The sequence below is a fragment of the Hoplias malabaricus genome, chromosome 12, assembly GCF_029633855.1.
Source record: "Hoplias malabaricus isolate fHopMal1 chromosome 12, fHopMal1.hap1, whole genome shotgun sequence".
NCBI lineage: Eukaryota > Metazoa > Chordata > Actinopteri > Characiformes > Erythrinidae > Hoplias > Hoplias malabaricus.
Genome location: NC_089811.1, coordinates 8,814,296 through 8,835,246, shown reverse-complemented (window position 1 = coordinate 8,835,246; position 20,951 = coordinate 8,814,296). Strand labels below are relative to the sequence as shown.

The following is a 20,951-nucleotide window of genomic DNA, read 5'->3' as shown; positions in this document are numbered from 1 at the left end:
TGGAGACCTGAGAAATGTCTCTGTATACATTTACATAGATAAACTCAGCTGTGCTTCACACTGTGTGAAATTTGCATGACAAATAGAACTATTCCGCAATATTACTTGCAATATAATTTTTTTATATTGACCTCTCCTGGAATTTAAGTTTTTTTCTTCTCATGTAAAGTTACTATTTTTGGAGATACATGTTTTTCATGATAACAATGGTATTTCTCTCTCTCTCTACACACACACACACACACACACATATATATATGATCTTTACTGCTTTCAAATACTTACAGCAATGTTCACATGTGGATATAAATCCAGAATTCACTTTTAACAAATGTAATTTTTGATTTATTTAGATGAGTTTTCTCTGTAAAATCAGTAAGACCAGAAAACCTTTGTTTGTGTCTTTATTGATACTGGGATATTGCAATTTCTAAAGTTTTGTATAGTTTTAAAAATGAAATCAATAAAACCAATATCATCTATATGTAATGCAACTCAATCTTGCTTTTATTAAAACACAAGACTTGAGGAACAGCATTAAAGAACAGATTTTAGAACAAAACCACTTCTTGGAATGACAATATGAATTATGCGGCTGCAAGGAAAAATCTTGCGATGAAGAGAAGCTTGTATCACTTTCTGACACAAGACGGACGTCATTAAAGTGGCTTGCATGATTGGGACAAAAACTCATGAAAAATTATGGTTCTGTCTGCAATAACGTGTTTGTATAGGTATGAGCCTTGGTTGGATCCTGCAAACAATATATATATACACATTCAAAACACAAAAATATACATTCCTTATACAAAATGTAAATGAACTAATAACAGTAGTATTAATAAGTTAGCAGTGCACAATTTTCACGAATATTAAAAAATTGACAAAATGACAATCTGCAAACAAAAATACATTCAATTTTCCCTATCGCAGCAGAACTTTATATACGTGTGTTAATTTATCTGTTAATTATTTCTTGTTCACTTGTAAACCAGTCCAGATGTGTTTCTCTTCTGTATTTGCACCCCACTCTTTATAAAAATGTTACAACTTACTTTTTATACATAAAATTCTCTTGGTCATGATGCCTTCACCAAATAGTAATAATAAAAAACGGAAGTAAAATAAAGGTCCATCCCAAAGTCCTTTGCAGCAGAATACAAAGCCCAAACACCCATGTCTGTGCGCATGAACAGTGTGAATCATGAAAAAGAAAGAAAAGGCTGATGTTCCTGTGGACACTGAGCTGAAGCACTTGGTTGCCAGGTTTGCCCACACCTGAAATCTGCCCATTAAGTGTGAGTTTTTTAAAACTTGAAGGTGTTGGTCTGCGCGTTTCCCGCAGAATTAAAGCTGAAGGTGTCTCCTTCTGTCGGCGCAGGAACCAGGCTGGAATCCTCATCAACCTGAAAATAACAGGGTTGTGAATTTAAAGTGTCATGGCCTTAAACGAAAGCATAACTGAACTATATTTAACTTATAGGGACCAGAGATGCATGCAGATGTTCATTGGACCAGCCTGGGCTAACTTCATTTGAACCATACAAAGACATTGTCGTTGGTCCAGCTTCCATTTAAATCTGTCATTTTTACATATATGAAACTGCACTCACGTCATCTCCTGAGAAGAACTGGTCTATGATCTCGAAGGCCAATTTATAGATGTACTCATTCTCATGCTGCTGCAGGTTCTCAATCTTCTCCATTCCTGAGCACACAGTGGAGCATTTCAGTAAATCACAAAACTGTTCCTTCTAATTATTTGCATCAAGGGTTCTTAACCTTTCTCAAACTGTGACCCATTTTAGGGGTGACAAACATTTCCCAACCCCTCAACACACTTTTAAAAAAGGCTAGAAGTGGGAACTATGTTACACTGCTATTGTAGCACTGCGGCAGCAAGGACTGTTGAGTGTGGATCAATACACTGGTCACAAACTGACCACATCACACTGGTTTCACTGGGGCTGTGACATAGACAAACCCCTGAAAGACTATAAGGAAGACCCTCATTCCCAAACAACCCCATACAGTGGTCATTCAGAGTGATTCTGACGGCTGAAACAGTGCAGGAGAATAATGAGGGGATGATCTACAGTAGAGCAGTCTGTACAAGCTTCACCCTCAGAAAAGAATCTGCAAAAGAGAAACCTCTACAGCCAATCACACACAACCTCCTGGTTTAGGAACCACCCACTGACTCCTCCCATAATATCTAGTAGAGCCAATCACACATAAGCTCCCAATTTTGGAACCGCCCACTAATGACAGAGGATTTGTAAACTATAACCAATACAGATTGATCCACCCAAACCCTTCTGTGTTAATGGAGGACAGGGTGTGTTCAGCAGCAGCAGAAACCAACAGTTTAGTTCCACTGTGGGTTCTCACCTCAACCAGAGGGAAAATTAAAAGCAAATAGTCCATAAGTTGTTTTATGTAAATGGTCACTAATGTCTTTTATTCGCTATGTCTAACCTCCACACTCCTCGATGATGGTGGCAACAGTGCTCGCCAGTTCTCCGCTCATCTGGAGGATGTTTTTGAGTCCATCCAGAACGACCTGAATCACCTGTGTGTCCCGCACCTCCAGCAAACCACACAGTGGAGGTACTACACCTTGCTGCACTAGATACTCCACCTACACACACACACACATATATGCATAAGTTGAACCACATCCAAGTAGAAAAAATACTGTATAATCCCTAGAGGCTGCCATTAAATTAAATAAGAGACTCTGGAGCAGCTGTACATGACATTAAGGTAACAATGTTCATTGCCAGACACAGGCTGGAAGGGTGTAAGGGGGCACACTGACCTGTACTTTCTTACCACTGATAGTGAGGTTACTGATGGCCCAAGCTGCTTCTTTCTGAGTCCCAAAATCCCCCTGAGAGAGAGAGAGAGAGAGAGAGAGAGAGTAGTAAAACGTACCCTTTAAAAAAAGTTATATATTGCTGTAGACTCTTGTATATGAATCTCTTCACTGTATGTGTGTGTGTGTGTCTGTGTGTGTATACACCTTTGCTAACTGGTGTATGATCATAGGGATGAGTCCAGCATCAATCACAGCCTGGACCTGCTGCTGGTTTCCTGCTGTAATGTTGGAGAGGAACCACACAGCCTCCTGAAGCAAATCACAAAACATCCACATGCCCTTTAAAGAGTTCATATTCCTCATATCACCACTGGAATAGCAAAGACATAGATCTCCCATTTTGTCATTTCTTTTCATTTCTAACATAATGAATAGAAGAGTCCAAATTCGAGGAGAAACAGATCAACAGAAATGACCTGAAATGACTAATACAGTTCACTAATTCACACTTCATACACTCACTCAGTCACTCACACACATGGACTGTTTTACACACTCACACACTCACACCTGTGGACAGTTACACACAGCCAATAATGAACTGTTTTAGGACAAAGAGGTAACCATTTTCCATGACACAGGCTCTTTATTTCTCCTTAGAGGACGTGCTAGTTCTTGCAGAGACTCACACACACCTTGTTAATCTTGTCTTTGGGGTGTGTGAGCAGCGTGGGGAAGTGTGAGAGAATGTCACAGTTGAGCACAGCTTGTGTTTGCTCATCTGTTCCAGTCACGATGTTCCCCACAGCCCTCAGAGCCGCCGTCTACGAGAAGAACACAGCAGTGTTAAACCACAGCAGTGAGAGGACACTGACATTGGGGGTCATTAGAGCTGCTACAATATGTTAATATTATGATACGCAAGCTACAACTCTACTCTGCTGTGACTGTGATGACGGTAAATACAGCAATGTTTTCCACTCAGGAGAAGGGAATACATTTTCTTCCACACCAATTTCATACCTTTTCTGTTGGTCTATTAATCATGAACTTTCCACACAATGTAAATGTAAAGATTGAGGTAAAGTTGTATGAAACTGAGTTGAATGTGATTCTGTTCCATGAGGTTCTTCACTTGTAAAAAAGAACACAGGATTAAAAGTGAAGGGCAGTATATATCTCCTGTCACCAGGGGGCAGTCCACTTCTGCAACAAAGTCATTAAGTTCCTCACAAAAATCCTGTGGGTTTCGACACCATCAAATAAACTTAGGAATAGGGCAGGTTTCTTTATAAAACTACAGTGAATATGGCACTGGACATAAACAGGAACACAGCTCACGTCCAGAAGTGTTTAAACAGGAGGTTCTGTGTTGATGGTTGTGCACCTGAACATCACTCACCTGGACTTTAACCTCCTGATGACTGAGCAGAGGAACCAGGAATGGCACGACCCCAGACTCAATCACCAACTGAATCTGTTCATTCCCTCCGTCCGTCAAATACGACACTGCCCACACTGTGTCCACCAGAATCTACAGAGAGAGAGAGAGAGAGAGAGAGAGAGAGAGAGAGAGAGAGAGAGAAGACAAAGACAGATATGGGGGAGTGTGAGATAGTGAGGGAGAAACAGAAATGAGAGAAAAATAAAGAGAAAGAGAGGAGGAGTGAGAAGGTGATATTGAAGGAAGAGACAAAGGAAGAGAGAAAAATGAGAGAAAGATAAAGAGAGAGGAGGTAGAAAGACAAAGAGAGAGCGAGAAGGTGAGTGGAAGGCCCTGATGTAGCTGCCTCTGACTGTGATTGGACAGAGTAACTGTACATATCTGGTCATTGTAGAATAAATGTGACGGCTTCGTCCAATAGCGACACTCACGTTAACGTCTGTGTGGTAAATAAGGACACACAATGCCGGAAGAATCTGAAATCAGAGACACATCAGATTAATAAATGTACACTGCTGCGCAGGCATCTGGAATCACATTTATAAACTGAGTTATCCTAAACTTTCTTCTAATTTCAGCAGAGTATAATTCAATATCACACACCAGGCAATTTACTGAGTTTATTCACATTTAAAGTAATTACAAAATATGGACACAATCCATACCTTCTTACATTCAGCTGGAAACATGTCTCTGAACTGTAGCTAACGTGTTATTACACACACACACACACACACACACCTCCTGGATGGTATCCATGGGCGGTGGAGGGTCTTTGTTACGGCAGAGGTTGACGATGACCCAGGTGACGTTTCGGAGAAAGGAGAGAGGAACGGTGGGATTGATAAACGACAAGAGGGGCTTCACCACCCCCAGAGAGATCACATAATCCCTGCACTCTGGACCATCTCCTACACACACATACACACAGCACAACACTTCACAACACTTCAGTATTATTTCTAACATGTATTTGCCCATTTGCGCTTGCTACCTCCCCTTGATGATGTGACCTTCCTGACTTACCATCATTGTGTCAAGCTGTATTAGTTAAAGTGAAGTTTGCTTGATGACCCCTTGAAGGGAGCAGGGGTCAAATATATCAAAAACTATCAGGTTTTTTATGACTCGGCAAGTTGTTGATGATAGGAGCCAGGTTTCTTCCACATTTTATTAAACATATTTTGTGTCATAAAATAGGACAAAATTAACCAGATAAGGCGAATGCTCACCAATTATGTTCCCGAGAGCCCACACGGCCTGTTCACACACGTTTTGGTGCGGAGAGTGGAGCAGTCTCAGAAACAACGGCACTGCGTCTGTAAACACAGAAGTATTTAAACACAACAGCTTTAACACACACTGCATTTACACACACAGAATGTACAAACTGCATTCAAAGTTGGGCTTCTAACAGTTATTGTATATATCAGAGCTTTAGCAAATATGGTCCCAAACACTAGCTCCTGGCTCTCCGTGCTCCACCCTCAGATGTGTTCTTTAACCTGAATAACATAACACACTACTTGAAAATGAAAATGTATACTCTCTGTAAGGCTTTGCTGCAATTTTTCTGATTATTATTTGTCTCTAGTTCCACTACTACATTCCTCTGAAACCTAACCACACTATGTCTTTCCAAACTGTGCTCTGAAAAAATGAACACAAATCGATGAAGGCATTTTCTGACTAAGGACTAAAGTAAAAATTTCTTCCTGTGGACTTACTGGACTGAACCACAGCCTGAGTCTGAGCGGACGTTCCAGATGCAATGTTAGTGAGAGCCCATGCTGCCTCAAATTGCAGGGAGGGGCTGTGAAAATAATATAATATAATATAATATACATACATACATACATTTTCTTTTCCGCTTCTCCATTTCAGGGTCGCGGTTAATATAATATAATATAATATAATACATGATATAAACACACAATCTAAAACTCACTGATCGTCTCTGTCCAGGCACTGGACCAGAACCGGGAGGATTCCAGACCGAACCAAATCATCTATAGGGGGGTTTCTGTCACTGGAGAGTAACTTCCTGAGACACATAACACACACCTGCATTATACCTGTACAGTGTAAACACAGATTTTACTGAATAGGAAACACTACCACACGCAACACACAATACTTTCAGCGTAAACCACACACAATGTAAGAATATATAGTCAGGATGATAGTAAAGGTGAGAGACAGAGAGAGAGAGAGAGAGAGAGAGAGAGAGACAGAGAGAGAGAGAGACAGAGACAGAGCGAGAGCAAGTGTTAGTTATTTTTAATGAGTGCAGACGATGGTACCTGGCTGCTTGTACAGCACTCAGCTGTAACACACTGTTGTTACTGGTGGCATCCTGTAAAATAGACGCATGATAATATATATGAAGTAATCAAAACACATAACTGATTAAACTCAGCTTAGGGCTAACATAACATTGCAAAGCCCAAAGAGATACTGTTCAAATATAGCACTGGTAAAATAATAGACAAAAAGCTGCAAAGTAAATCAAACAAAATTTAAAAATACATATTATTCTTTTATGTACATTTTTATAATCGTGTAAGCAACGTGTAAACTACTTGATTACCCAAATAGAGACCCACATTACTGAAGGAGAAAAGCAACAGGAACGTGTAGCTCACCTGTAAGATGGACTCCAGGGTAAAATTCTGCTGCAGATGAAAAGCAGAAAAACAGGAGAAAGTTATTAACATGAGCATAAAAAAGTTACAAAATAAAAAAAAGTTTATTTTACATCAGCATTTCTCTATGGGACTGACCCTGTGATCATAAAGACACACTTTTATTGAAAACCAGGCCAAAAAAGTTTATTAAAAAAAACAACAACTCATCAACATGCCCATCATTGAGTTTGTCTTTGGCAATGGCTTTCCCACTGCGCATATTTATTCCACATCTATAAGATTTAAAGTCCAACTTCAGAGAGCTAGCTAATTATTTAACAGGTACCTTCAAGAAGTCCCTTCAGTTGTGAATCACTGTTTTATATAATCCATATTAAACTGTGTTTTCTTGTGTGTAAAATTAATGGAGGTCTATTAGATCTCCCCACAATACTAGATTGTGTGTGTGTGTTCACGGCCATGGATGGGATAAAGTGCTAAGTATTGTACTTTTTCAGCAGTGCCAAAAGGATCCAGTGACTTTAACCAAATGCTAAATAGAAACTTGTAACAGTAAAGAGACATTACTGGTATCAACAGACAAAAATAAATCTCGGCAGCTGAAAACATATTCGTTGTATTTATTTTATTTCACTTTGGATACATTAAGTATGTGTCTTACACATTTAGAGTAAAAAATATAACCCTTTAATTTAGCTGTGCTGTCTATGCCAAGACAGGAAGATGTTTCACTTAAATGTTTATATTTATATTGTATATATGTATTGTATTGTCTTACCCCTTTAAGGTCGCTGTCTACATCCGAGCTGTCCAAACTTTCACTGTGTGGGACGTTTCTCTTCTTTAACAGATGCTCATCTCTCTTGTTCTAACAAATAAACAAACAAACAAACATCTTACAGCACCTGAAGAACACAGAGACCCAATGCTTATGATGTACAGTGCACAAATATAAACAATTCAAGAGTACATGCTTTGACTTCTGAGTAAACTTGCAGAATGCTTAATGATCATAACTAATTTCTGAGGGAATTTGTGGAGAACAGTAAAGTTAAATACCTTTCTCAGCTCCACAGACACTTCATTTCGATGTCTCCTCATTGCCTGAGAGAGAGAGAGAGAGAGAGAGAGAGAGAGAGAGACACAGAGAGAGAGAGAGAGAGAGAGAGAGAGAACGAGAGAGAAACTGTTTAAGAGTAATAAAGTAAAAGTGTAAAATAGTAAATATATATTTTTATAAACATGGTTGTAAAATGATTGCCTGCTATCCTTAACCCTAACCTCTAACTGTAACCCATCAAAAAAAACACAAACCCTTGAAAATTATTCAGATGTAAAAACTGGAACTGGAAGTGAAAAATAGAAGGGCAGCAGTAAAAAAACAGATGTAAGCATACAGAGAGCACTGCAATGTTTGTTTATATTTGAAGGTGAATTTGCATGTGTATCTGTAATACCTAAATATATCTGATGAGGTCTGTACAACTCTTGCCAAGTCTGACATTTCAACGACTAATTTATGTAGCAATGTGACATGTCCCTTTAATATGATTAATAAAATGTGATAGAATTTCGATTAAATGACGTTAAAATGCATGTATACTCAAAATTAAAGCTAGCTATAGAATAACGAATAATTTTCACTCGGAATGTAGCACTATGCGTTAAGGACGACCTAGAAGTGAATATATAGCTAGCTGTTTTGTCTGTATTTTATTCATAGTACCTCAACTCTTTCTTAGATTCTCACTTCCACATAATGTGTACAGACACAGTAAATAATCGATTAATCATTAAAAGTTGAAATATTTTCCCATAAATCTTAAAACGCTTGCTATACGTTTGTGGTCACTTGGTCAGGTTTAGCATACCTATACAGAGCTAGTTCTGTTTGCGTTTTTCTGATAAAACCACACTAAAGGCGTTTAACAGCACTGTATTTATTACTGTTCATTATTAAACAAGTATAGTAACTGTCAGCTTGCTAATAAAGTCTTCTAATTTCGATGTAATTCACTTGTGATTCATTTTTTCAAATTTTCCGTTCCACCTTAAATGGCGCATGAGTTAGCTGTGGTGTCCCGGGCGTCACAACGTAACTCCTGCAACAGTTAAGGTGGACATGAGAATTGCAAAATAGGGAAGCCAACTTAAGCCTTTGGTCGACTATAGAACATAAAAATAAAAATAAAAATAAACGATTCAACGTCACATTAAATAAAATAATTGCTTAATGTCTCACCTCGACATCACGCCCTTTGTACTTAAAGCTTTTAATTCGATGATTTTCTAAAGCTACGTTTTCAGCCATGGTTGCAGTTTGTGTTCCTCAAACCCAAGACAGGTCCATCTAACGAGGGAAAAATGCATTGCATCCACATTTACAGCCATAATTTGGTAAGTTTTACATTGTATGTCCCTGTTAGATCCTTTTTCTCATATCTATAGAAACTAGCTGATATTTTAAGGATTCATTAAAGGGGTCCTTCTAAAATGTAGAACCTTCTAAAATGTTGTGATTCAGTGAATGAGGTATAAACAAGTATTGTATTTTCTTAAAACCAAAAACCGAGGTAATTCTGCCAATAGACATTCATAAACATATAAGTTTCATACGGATTGCTTTCTGAATACTGCCCCACCATATCAGCCATTTTAATTCCTAAGTGAATATTGAGACATCATCTAAACCATGGCGATGTACAGAAACAGACCTTCACAACGATATATAGAGATAATTTTTATTCTTATTTGTGATAAGATAGAAATAAATTAGGTAATTATTTTTAATGATTACACATAAAAGTGCAAACAAAACAAGCCATTCAGGTTTTTTTTAAACCAGCTTTCAAGTTTCAGTTCTTTTACTGTAGTGATTGGAAATGTGATTTTGTAAACACAGTTAAATAAAAGGTAATTCAATGAAAACATAAAATCAAACATTACAAAAAATAAATGTATGATATTACATTAAATATAATTAAATAAAACATGTTCATATGTTGCTTGTGTAACAGACATTTGATAGTGTTTTCACTGTTGAAATTTAACAATATATTTTTCTACACACACACACACACACACACACACACACACACACCAAACAAGCGTGTCTCAGTTGATTATGGCAGCAGCAAAAGAGAAGGCAGATGCAAAATGGTCAGAAGTCAGAAGAGTGTTAAGGTCCTTTCCAACATCATCGCTCCAGTGCAGCCTTAAGAATGGCTCCTGTACAAGTTCTGAATTCTTTAGAAGATCTGCTGCTCAAACAGGATCTTTTCAAAGCCTTGAGGAGGAGTGTGGTAGAAGTCACTGAACTGGCAGTCTAAGATGGCACTGTCATCCACTGCAACAGAGACACACAAATTCATCATCCCCATCTGTATACTGAGTCATTATTTTTGAATTGATTTTTGTATGTTTCACAGCAGAGGCCAGCAATATTCAGCAAAATTTAAACAACTTTTACATTTAAAATTATCATTTAGTATTTACCTTATGTAAACTTTTCATGATGAGTCAACAAATAGAAATGTTCCTCATTATTGGGAATTTAATCTCATATACATATCTCCCATCCAAATCATGTCTATACGTTTCTCTTTCATTTAATATCTTTATTTGTGTAACCATTAATAATTCACATTTATCTATCACAACCTCTGAAACACAAAAGAATTCATTACATCTGTCTGCCTCTGTGTTATCAAGGACGTTTTTACTTTGGCACAGGTCACACTCTGAATGTCAATGGTAACTGAATAAGCTTGAGTCATCACAGATGCACATTAACTGTGTTCGCTAACTTATCAAGGGCATTTCTCAGTGATTTCTTGTTGAAGTGTTTTAGACCAAAGCTTGTCTGTTTAAGCAAAGGTGAAAAAGAAAAATGAACTGACCGTAAACTACAGGGAACACAGTGCCCCTGATTCCTGAAGCTGGACACTGCATGTTCTTCCCATTCAGATACAGGCTGAGCTCCACATGGTCATAAGTTAAGCCCTAAATAACACACACACACAGGGGAAGAAAAAAAAATTCACGTTCAAATACGTAAAGTATAACACACAATGTTTCACCATGCACTCTATTCATTTTCAAAAGTTGGATTTAATTAACTTGTCCTTAAAAGACAACTCATTTGGATGGCTTTCTGGCTTAGGATCATGGCAATATATATCCCTGTATAAATTAAAGATCAAATACCATTCATGCACTGCAAAAATATAAAACATCCCTATATTCAAAGGCAGAAAATGCATCCTAAACTTGTGCTGAGCAAGACAGAGGAACACTGCTGAGCTGGAGTTCTGTGGGGATTTTTTTTATTTCACAGGCATTGCACGTTAAGGATACTGACACAACTGATTCAGATGAAATATAATTACATTACAGCAGCTCCCTGTGTTAAAATGGTCTCATCCATATAGTATTAAGATCATGTTGTCCCCTAAAACTCTCACCACCACGTCTCCCTCCTGAGGCAGGCTGTTGGCTGGAAGGCGGTTCTTCTCTTCGTTGTTGTGGTAAACCGAGCCGTCGTGTCTCAGGACCAAACTGAGAGTGTCACGACCCAAAGGAACCTGGTTCAGATTCACCTTCTGAGTGGCCACACCCACTCCCCACACACCTGCACGAGAAGGAGAATTTCTGGTTGCGTTACTAGGTATTGTGAAATATTAACAAGGGCGTGGGAACGAGATATTAAAATAAAATCCCACTCCTCTTTAAAAAGACACTAGGTAACATTATGTATTTTTGTCCAGAGCTGCCTAATGCCATTCACATTTACAGCACTGTGCTGAAACCAAGGAGGAGCCAGTTTCCTGCTGTCCTCAAAAAGTTACACAGTGTTTATACACAAATTATTTATGCTCCCTAGTACAGGTCAGTGGAGCACAATGACTTAGAACTTAGGGGTAATTAATTAAAATGTATTAAGGTCCAGAGAAGATGTTCTCAGGCCAAGGTCCAGAACATAATGTATAACCTGCATTATGATCAGTGCCTTATCCTGCATATTGAAGTTGCCTTGTAGTTATAGCAACATTTTATGTAGTTAACAATGCAATTTCAAATTACCATTTCAATTAATTTTCAATATACAAGATTTATGAATATTATAAATATCAAATAATCTAAACAAAATGTCCTTTTTTCATTTCAAGTCAAATTTACAAATAAAACAATGATTTTAAAAAAAGTTCATATGTAAATAAAATCTCTAATGACTTGTATTTGCATTTGACTTACTGCTTTACATCTCCAGCAATAAGAACCAATCAGAATCCTGGTTGGTGGGACCCTATCCGTTTACGGCAAGCTGATTGGCTCTTTATGCTGAAGGACGGGAATCCATGTTCAGCATTATGAGAACTTCAACCTATATTCGTTCCCTTATTTTTAAAGTTTCCGGATTTACATGACACAACACTGTCATCCCGACAATGCCCGAAAAGAGCTTTTAACACTGCCCTTGGGCTATTTTTACTGGCCCGGTGTCTGGAGCCCTGAACTGTGTGTGTCACTCATTCGAGTCACAGCGCTCATAATAATGCACAGATTTGATTGGCTGCGTAGCTCTACGCGTGATATTCAGAAATGCATACGATTAGCCTGGTAATTTCCTGGAGCGTAATGAGTAGAGTCATACCATTTAAAACAAACCGCTCTTAATAGTTTATCAGTAACAGGTCCAGAGAGGACAGGATCTGGGTCCGGACTCAGACCGTGACGGTGCCTACTTATGAACCCTGATTTCTCAGATAAGTTAAGCCTCTGGTTAGTTGTGTCCGATAGAATAAGAGCTAAGGCACATTCCTGAATAATCCCCAACTCTAGGTTTAACTAATCAACCTATAAATTCTGTACATGGAACAGATCAGAGTTTTTCCCCTGAGTTAGCCAAATCACTTAATACTAATGTTCAGAATTACCCAATAGGAATGCATTTCACATCTTTTCCTCTGTAGACCCACACTTTTTGGAATATCTTCTTACATTCCTTAACCCGTATTAGATTAATTCCAAAGGAAAAATATAAATACAACGGGAAATTATAATTATTGTTAAAATTCAGTCCTGAATTAGGCTGAATTAACCTTGATTTCTGAACGAGCGGGGATCTAAAAACGTTTGGAGACAACTTGGCCCTATTTACCGGATGGTTTTCTTACCTGTTGACTGTATTTTGAACTCGAAGTAGCTCTTATTCTGGTGTAACGGGGCGTTGGCGAGACAGGCTCCAGTGCCACAGATCCTCCTCCCACTCTTCACTATCACTACATCCGTCCCTGGGAAAAACCAAAAGCAGAAGCCGAGCTCAGCCTAAGTAAAAACGGCCACAGACCCCTGCTGTAACCCGGTATGTACCAAACATGATTTTCTAGGAGCTAAGCTTTGTCGGATAGAGCAGGTTTATTATAAGTCAATACTCTTAAACACAATCCGTTCGCAGAGCAGATTTTCAGCTGTCAGGACAGTCAAAACATTCATCAGCAAGACTGCAACTAACGCTTAAAAGACGTGTAAGACATTAAGCCTCGCTTACACTGATATTAATCCACAATAAATAATTCTCCAACTGTAAAATAAGACATCTAGCGATTTAATCTACAGCTGCTGCCAGCCTCGCCACGTAGATCTTTCCAGTGAGGCCAAAGCTGGCTCCGGAATTTTAGTCTTTCAGTTCCACCTTAAATGGCTGGAGAGACCAGCCGCAGCATTTAAGGTGGAACGATGTTATAAGGGGCACTATATTACAACTTATTGACTGCCACTTTTAAGGTGGAACGGAAAATTGTATTAACCCAACTCCAGCTTTAAATGGCTTATTTAAGGTGGAACTATACAAGTAAACATTCCGTCTTGTAACATTAAAAAGTGGAAATACGCGAATAAGGAACTCTGCTTTAATCTCATTTAGTGGTCAATTTAATGTGGAACGGAAAATTCCAATCTAACTTCAGCCTCGTTCAGTGGTCAATTTAAGGTGGAAACGTGTAAATAAGGGTCTGATTTCAAATCTCGCAGTGGCTCCTATTTAACGTGGGGCGGAAAGTAAAAAGCCACATTTAACCCCGAAATCAACCATTTAAGATGGACCTCAGCCTCGAACAGTGGTCCCTATTTAAGGTGGAACGGACAATAAGAAGCTAAGATACAGGATATAGACATCCGTTTAAGGTGAACTTCAGCCTCATACAGGGGCCCCTATTTAAGGTGGAAATAAAATGTAAGGAGCCCACTTCAGGTTGGTTTCTTACCACCTCTTTAATAATGTACCCCTCTGGGTCTGTGCTCGGTGGTCTTACCCATGTGCTGTGTGTCGAGCTGGACGGTGGGCATCTCTTTGAGCGGAATCTGCCCCGACGCTCCATCTCCGCAGCAGCTCGCACAGCAGGTAAACAGAGCCGCCATCGCAGCGCCGAGGTCAGGCGGAGCTTCCATCCGGGAGCGGACAGGGATTTTAATTCACACCCGTATTCGGGTAAACCCCGCCCCCTGCTATATGATTGGCTGCTGGGACTGTTACGAAATAAATCCGTTATTTAATTTTTATTGTATTATACAGAGACCTATAGTTTATTTAACAGTGTAAGATTTTATGAAACCAAAAAAAAAAAACTAGTTATAAAAACTACAGTTGTTTACACAGGCTGTGATCCTCAGTACACAATGTAATTGCAAATGCTGTTTCATTTTTATAAACAGTGTCTCTTGGAAACTCACCATTTTAGACGAAGTCTCAAGCTATTTTCCAATTGGTTAGTTGTGGATCTACAGTCTGATTTGACACTTGGGATGTTTATATACCATGGCACAACACATGACGCAAAAGTTTAAATGATGAATAAGTGAAACACTAAGTGGTATTTTCATCTTAAAATTACAGCTTCACAATCATTGAGCTATAAAAGGGAGAACAATGCCTTTGTTGATGCTACTCCAGGCTAAGCACTGTAGGAACTGCACTGTGTAACTTATGGTGGAGCGTAGGAAATCAAAGCACCCCTATCCCTTGATTTCAGGACAGTGCTGTAAACATTCATGACACCCTGCATTTGTAGGGGAGCCCAGGAGAAAAAAAACCTACTGATACTTTAAAACGTGGCAACGTTAGGACAGTGTGGAAGTTATATAATGCTAGTAGCTTTTACATTGGTGAAGGGCTCTGCAACCACTGTTAATAATGCAAATATACATTTCCAATCTGTTAACAGTGTATTTCAGAGAGAAAGAAAGGGGGGATGTAAGGATTAATTGTGATATTTGTTCATGGTGTATAAACCCCACACAAGTAGCCAAAGCAGACCTCGAGGGAACAGATTAAACCCCCCCCCCCCCCCCCCCCCCCCCCCCCCCCCCCCCCCCAAAAAATGTAGAGTACTGTCCCTTTAACAGAAGCCTAAAAACGGGCGGAGGAAAAAAAATACACACCCGCTTCTGTGCACCGCTGGTTGGCCAATCAGGGAAAGCGCGCGTTCACTGATGGCATGGAAACAGGGGAAGAAAAAAAATGAGGTCAAAATAAACTCGCACGTGACACTGTGGATTTGTTGGGTTATCAATGCGCGGGCATGAGTCTAAAGTTGGCTTAATTCCACCTTAAATGGTGCACCTTAAATGAGTGACTGGCTTCTTCTTCGACCAGTTCTCATTGAAGATTTATACAGTCCAAGTGAAATAGATGTTTTAACCAGGTGAAGGTGGACATCTTGTTCCAGGGGCCTGAATGTAAACTGCAGCATTTAAGGTGGAATGGATAATTCCTTCACCTTTCTGAATTTGTGCTTAATTTTGAGGGTCAGGGGGAAATATTTGACTATAGAAGCGCCACATATCACTAATTACACCTTTCTGTTATTTTAATAACTCAGAAATTCTTGTGATTATGCATCCAAAGTTTGAAAAAAGTATAAACAGCATTTCTTTATTGTAGTATTGTTGTTTGTTTACTAATGCTATAGCGGTATGCACAAAGATACATCCTTTATTTTCCTATTTATCAATATACATCTCTACTGAGGTAGAGATGCTACGTGTCGAAGAGTTTGTGGACACTTCGTGCAGCATCGCTCCAAAAATCTTGAGTTTTGTAGGAACCCTGCAGGTGACATCCCTTCAAAATAAATTAAAGCATGGGAGTTTCTTTATAATATAAGTGGGAACCACTTAATAACTCGTAGGAATGGGATTATTTTGTTGTTCTAACAGGCTATTAAGTTGTTCCCATGCATAAACTATCTCATTCCCACAAATTAAGTCTTTCAAACACATTATCTCGTGCCCACCCCTTATTAAGTCATTCCCAAGCATGTCAACAGCAGGGCTCCATAGTATTGATTAGAGTTCTGGGAAGGGCTCTATAGGCCGAACACTGCTGTGAGGATTTGATTGAATTAATCAGAAACACCCACCCACAAACCCTTATTGGCCGCGTTTGGCATGGAGCAAGGAGCCCTTGGGCTCATGTACAGCTACTTAAGAGCGACCAATGCCTCTTCTTTAGAGATTACACAGAACAGGATGTGCCTGTGACCACATAATGAGTGTCTACAAACGTTTGGACATGTGTATCAAAGAGCACTTTATAAGTGAATTACTGTTTGTATTCTGTTTACATGATTTGAACTCGTATTTCATGCATGCACGCGACCCCCGAACACACACACACACACACACACACACATTTGTCCGAAGTGTTCACCCCTCATTATACTGAAACAGCCTCGCGTGAGCGAACTTGTTACATCGATTAGGCATCGATTAATGACGAGGTGATGATGAGGTAATGAAGTGGAGGCGCTGATTCGCGAGGCTCGCTGTGATTGGAAGGTTTCCCACGTGGTGATGTTTTGCATAGCAACAGCGCGCCGCCTGCCTGGGGAGCGTCTGCCTGTACCTTGCGCTTCTTGAAAAACGCAGACTATCAGGGGTTAAGCTTTTCAGGCTCTCGGGACGAGCCCGGGTCGATCCGTAATGGCTCCGTGCTCCCTACATAGTGCACTTCGTAGTTCTTAAAATAAGAAGACGAGCACTTAAACAATGCGTAATAAGACTAATACAGAGTGGTGGGAGATACGCTCAGAGTTCCCTACTGCACTGTGTGAGTGCACAAGACAATTGCTCATAATTCCATTAGTTCACTTTGTAGGGAGTGAGTATACTTTTTAGGGCAGAGCCCAATAGTGTGCTAGATCCTCAGCATTAGATGGGACTCGTTTCCATCTGCTTTACCAAGACATGTCTACCTTTTATCTTCCAAAAAGTAAGTCTCGTTTCCGCTGGACTCCTGCCTGAACCGGACGCGGTGCGCGCTCAGAAACGAGCAACCCAAACGAGTACAGCTCGCGTCAGACTTTTGCACACGACTCTAAAAGCGCTAAAAGCTCGCGTGTGGATGTTGTCAGTGTGCGTGCACGCGGAAACGGGTGTGCGCGCGCGCGCTCAGAGCTGACACGGTTAAAACTGGAAACGAAGCGAAGTCTGCACAGCAACAAGCGCGTGCGATTTGATGTGCGCGCGTGTGTGTGTGAGTGCGCGCGGTTGATGCTCTGCTCGCGGACTCTGCCGTCAGCCGACACGGGTGACGAGATCCGGAGCCACGGCCACAGACCCGTGCAGGTGAGAGAGAGGCGCGTGGGGGGCTGTTTTTTCCCCGCGTTTTTGGATGTTTTTTTTCCTGCCAGCGCGCGAAGGGACGGATCTCGAGTTTCCCGCGTAAAAATGACACCGCATGTCTCCTGTAGCTCCTGGTCGTCGATGCTCTTGTTGTTGTTGTTTGTTTTATTTGTTTGTTTGTTTGTATTGGGCTTCGTCTAGCGCCACTAAAACTCGTTCTCCCGCGGATGACCGTTTGCCGTTTATTACCGAGCTCTCTCGTGCTGTTTACATCTGTTTACCTCTACAGATGTGAAGATGGACCGTGCACAGGCTTTTAGGTATCATTCATTCATTTATTAGTACTGTGAGGACAGGGCACGAGTTCAGCATCGATTTTTCCCGCGCGCATGAACTGACAGGGGCACGTTTTCACGGTCTCTCTCTCTCTCTCTCTCTCTGTTTTTTCTGTTTCTTTCATCTGCCCCCTCCCCCTTCTCTCTCAGCTCGCGCGCGATGGAGCTCTTGGAGGAGGACCTCACGTGCCCAATATGTTGCTGTCTGTTTGAGGACCCCCGCGTGCTGCCGTGCTCTCACAGCTTCTGCCGCCGGTGTCTCGTGGACGCGCTTCACGACGGCGGTGACGGGATTCGGAGGCGGCAGCCGTCGCCTTTCAGGTGCCCCACGTGCCGTAAGGAGACCGCGCGCGATAGTGTGGCGAGTCTGCAGGTGAACTACGCGCTGCGCAGCGTGGTGGAGAAGTACAGCGAGATCCGCGCGCTTACACCGACGGCTCCAGACGCGACGGCACCGACCACGTCCTCGGCGGCCCCGTCGTGCCGCGCGCACCGCGACCAGCCGCTCAATATTTTCTGCGCCACGGACTTGCGTCTCATCTGCGGCTTCTGCGCCACGGCGCGCGAGCACCGCGGCCACCGGCTGTGCGCGCTCCGCGAGGCGCACGAGCTCGAGCGCGCCGCCTTCGAGAAGATGATGCTGACACGCGCGCACGAGCCCCGAGGAGCGGAGGCGGCGCGAGCGCGCCTGGACGCTCTGGAGTCTGCGCGGCGGCGCGCGCTTCAGGAGGTGTCTCGTGATGCTGAGCGCGCTGCCGACTACCTGGCGCGTGCGGCGCGCGCCCTTGAAAACAAGCGCGCGGAGATCTCGGCGGACTTCGACGGGCTGAAGCTCGCGGTAATGCAGCGCTACGACCCGGAGATAGCGCGGTTGCGCGCGACCCTGGAGGAGCGGAGGCGCGCGCTGCGCGTGGCCGAGTCGCTGCGAACGATCTCCGAGCCGTTGGCCTTCCTCACGCGCATGCAGGAGTTCCGCGAGGCAATGCGCGCGATCGATGAAGAGGACGAAAACGAGGACGACTCGTCCGCGCCGCTGTTGTCCCCCGCGCACGCGGACCCGCTGCCCACTTTTGACGTCACCGAGTGGGACAACGTGCGCCTCGGGGAGCTGCACGCGCTACGCGTGCCCCACGAGCTCCGGAGTGCCACCGCCTTGCCGGCCTCGCACGGCTATCTCTTCTTCTTCTGTCGCGCGCTCTGGAGGCTCGTGCTGCTCCTTCTCCTGCTGTCGCTGGTGTTTCTGTGCGCGTGCGCGTGCGTGCCCGCGCTCAGGCTCGTCGTGCCCGCTGCGGACCGCCTCCTCTGTGACGCCAGCGCTCTGATGGAGCGCGGCGCGAGCCTCGTGACGGAGCTGATGGACACAGCGGCGGACTTCATCAGCTGAACGTTAAACAAGCAAACAAAAAAACACTTAATTAACAGACACACACACGGTTGCGTGCAGCGGTTTAGGTGCCTCTACTTTAATAAACCTTCTGAAGCAGGGCGGGTTTTCTCGTCCGCACGTTTTAGCTCTCTCCAAACACGCGCACAAGGGGTGTGTCCACTCTTTTGCACGCCACTGTGACTGACCACAAGAGTGTACTTCGTTCATACAACACTGTGATGGCGCTGTTCTCTTATATGCACTTTATAAACAATCATGCATCGCATGAATACATATATACACACATCAGCCATAGCATTAAAAACCCCACAGATGTTGGAATTTTTAAACACCGTGTCCATTCTGTAAGTCACTCCTACCTCGTTGGTCCACCTTGTAGATGTAAAGTTAGAGACAGTAGCTCAACTGTTGGTCATCTCCGGGAACAGCAGTGACACTAAGGGGTTTAAAAACTCCAGCAGCGATGTTGTGTCTGATCCACTTGTACCAGCACAACACACACTAACACACCACCACCACGTCAGTGTCACTTCAGCGCTGACCACCACCCAAATCACACCTGCTCTGTGGGGGTCCTGAGCATTGAAGGACAGGGACTAACAAAGTATGCAGAGTAACAGATGAACGACAGTTTATAATTGTAGAGCTACATTGCTCCTGTGTAGTCAGTGGAGCTGATAAAATGGTCAAAAAATGGGTGGTTTTAATGTTTTGGCTGATGAGTTTATACATGCTGCAGCGCAGAATGATAAAGTAGGATTCAGTATTGTTTTACTGAGCACATGGGATTCTGGGGTGTTTAATTAAGTGTTAATAAACATGTAACAACTGTTAATAAGCTGCTGCTCTGCACATATTCACTCTTTCTTTCTTTCACTGCAGCTTTAACGCTGTGTGCCGTGGGAGGGGACGGACGCACTTCACAGTCCAGTCAGCTCCATTTATTATTATTTATTTATTTAATTGATCATTTTATACTTAATTTTGTTATTTTAAGTTTTTAATTTCTTACATCAATCAACACTCTGACCCCTCTCCACTCCCTCATCATTCCCATTCCCGGGTCCTTATATGGCTTTGGTTTTATTTTGTGACCTTGACATTCATGTATTATCTTTTCGTGACATATTTCCCAAAACATCATAAACACCATCGTTTAATTTTCTGCGTGATATCGTTTCTTTCTGTACTTATTTTCTGATACACGTTTGTAGATTATGTTTGCAGTCCTCACAGTGCTCGCTTTTATTAACATAAACTAAGATAAATTAATAAACCCCAGTTTTGTGTATGGGCCCTTTAATGACTCCCCTCTTTGTTCCCCTTCAGGAGCCTCACTTCATTAAAGGGCGACTTGGGAGGGTTTCTCATCTCTCCCTGCACCCCCACTTCCCCCCCAACCCCCAGCCCTCGCGTCACGTCTTCTGCCCCCTGAAGGTGAAGTGTTATGTAAGCCTCGATGGCAGAGAGTGCACGCGCTCTGTACAGTATGCGCGAGAAGAAAGAAGTATTTTTCGAACTTAATATTAATAAATAATTAACAAATATTTGACAAGTAGAGGTAATAAACACACAAACACACACACACACAGAAATAACAGAGACCTCAGTCTCGCGCATTAATGATGCTCGTGATGCTCCTCGCGCGGTTATATAAGTTTCACCCATGCGCACCTATAGGATCCGCGTGACG

General features: G+C 41.9%; 3 protein-coding genes across 5 annotated transcripts; 1 reads left to right on the top strand and 2 right to left on the bottom strand.

Annotated features, from left to right (window-relative positions):
- Positions 1 to 372: 372 nt before the first annotated feature.
- Positions 373 to 9,293, bottom strand: LOC136710647 (importin subunit alpha-4-like). 2 transcript variants are annotated; one of them, XM_066686368.1, is made up of 17 exons: positions 9,156 to 9,293; positions 7,973 to 8,017; positions 7,692 to 7,781; positions 6,911 to 6,937; positions 6,569 to 6,621; positions 6,214 to 6,309; positions 5,993 to 6,078; positions 5,498 to 5,584; positions 5,007 to 5,176; positions 4,697 to 4,741; positions 4,224 to 4,355; positions 3,517 to 3,645; positions 3,026 to 3,130; positions 2,822 to 2,893; positions 2,479 to 2,641; positions 1,614 to 1,708; positions 373 to 1,406 (listed from the first exon to the last, which is right to left on the bottom strand). In XM_066686368.1, the coding sequence occupies exons 1-17, from the start codon at positions 9,222 to 9,224 to the stop codon at positions 1,308 to 1,310; spliced, it is 1,563 nt and encodes a 520-aa protein (XP_066542465.1). In that variant the 5' UTR covers positions 9,225 to 9,293; the 3' UTR covers positions 373 to 1,307. The 2 variants fall into 2 exon arrangements, with proteins under 2 accessions (XP_066542465.1, XP_066542464.1); XM_066686367.1 differs by having other exon boundaries at positions 374 to 1,406; positions 6,911 to 6,940.
- Positions 9,294 to 9,674: 381 nt separating this feature from the next.
- On the bottom strand, positions 9,675 to 14,433 carry spryd7b (SPRY domain containing 7b). Its single transcript, XM_066686388.1, has 5 exons — positions 14,227 to 14,433; positions 13,090 to 13,206; positions 11,377 to 11,543; positions 10,813 to 10,915; positions 9,675 to 10,259 (listed from the first exon to the last, which is right to left on the bottom strand). The coding sequence occupies exons 1-5, from the start codon at positions 14,360 to 14,362 to the stop codon at positions 10,162 to 10,164; spliced, it is 621 nt and encodes a 206-aa protein (XP_066542485.1). The 5' UTR covers positions 14,363 to 14,433; the 3' UTR covers positions 9,675 to 10,161.
- On the top strand, positions 13,145 to 20,543 carry trim13 (tripartite motif containing 13). Of its 2 annotated transcripts, none has more exons than XM_066686387.1 (2): positions 13,145 to 13,277; positions 18,022 to 20,539. In XM_066686387.1, the coding sequence occupies exon 2, from the start codon at positions 18,032 to 18,034 to the stop codon at positions 19,253 to 19,255; it is 1,224 nt and encodes a 407-aa protein (XP_066542484.1). In that variant the 5' UTR covers positions 13,145 to 13,277; positions 18,022 to 18,031; the 3' UTR covers positions 19,256 to 20,539. The 2 variants fall into 2 exon arrangements, with proteins under 2 accessions (XP_066542484.1, XP_066542483.1); XM_066686386.1 differs by lacking the exon at positions 13,145 to 13,277 and adding an exon at positions 17,415 to 17,856 and having other exon boundaries at positions 18,022 to 20,543.
- The last annotated feature ends 408 nt before the right edge of the window (positions 20,544 to 20,951 follow it).

Coding starts and splice junctions, on each gene's coding strand:
- LOC136710647 (XM_066686367.1), bottom strand. CDS start 9,224: ATGGCTGAAAACGTAGCTTTAGAAAATCATCGAATTAAAAGCTTTAAG. Junction 7,782..7,972: donor TGTCTGTGGAGCTGAGAAAG/GTATTTAACTTT, acceptor TTTATTTGTTAG/AACAAGAGAGATGAGCATCT. Junction 6,310..6,568: donor AGTGCTGTACAAGCAGCCAG/GTACCATCGTCT, acceptor TATGTGTCTCAG/GAAGTTACTCTCCAGTGACA.
- spryd7b (XM_066686388.1), bottom strand. CDS start 14,362: ATGGAAGCTCCGCCTGACCTCGGCGCTGCGATGGCGGCTCTGTTTACC. Junction 13,207..14,226: donor GCTCGACACACAGCACATGG/GTAAGACCACCG, acceptor GGTTTTTCCCAG/GGACGGATGTAGTGATAGTG. Junction 11,544..13,089: donor GTTCAAAATACAGTCAACAG/GTAAGAAAACCA, acceptor CTTCTCGTGCAG/GTGTGTGGGGAGTGGGTGTG.
- trim13 (XM_066686386.1), top strand. CDS start 17,834: ATGGACCGTGCACAGGCTTTTAG. Junction 17,857..18,021: donor GACCGTGCACAGGCTTTTAG/GTATCATTCATT, acceptor CTTCTCTCTCAG/CTCGCGCGCGATGGAGCTCT.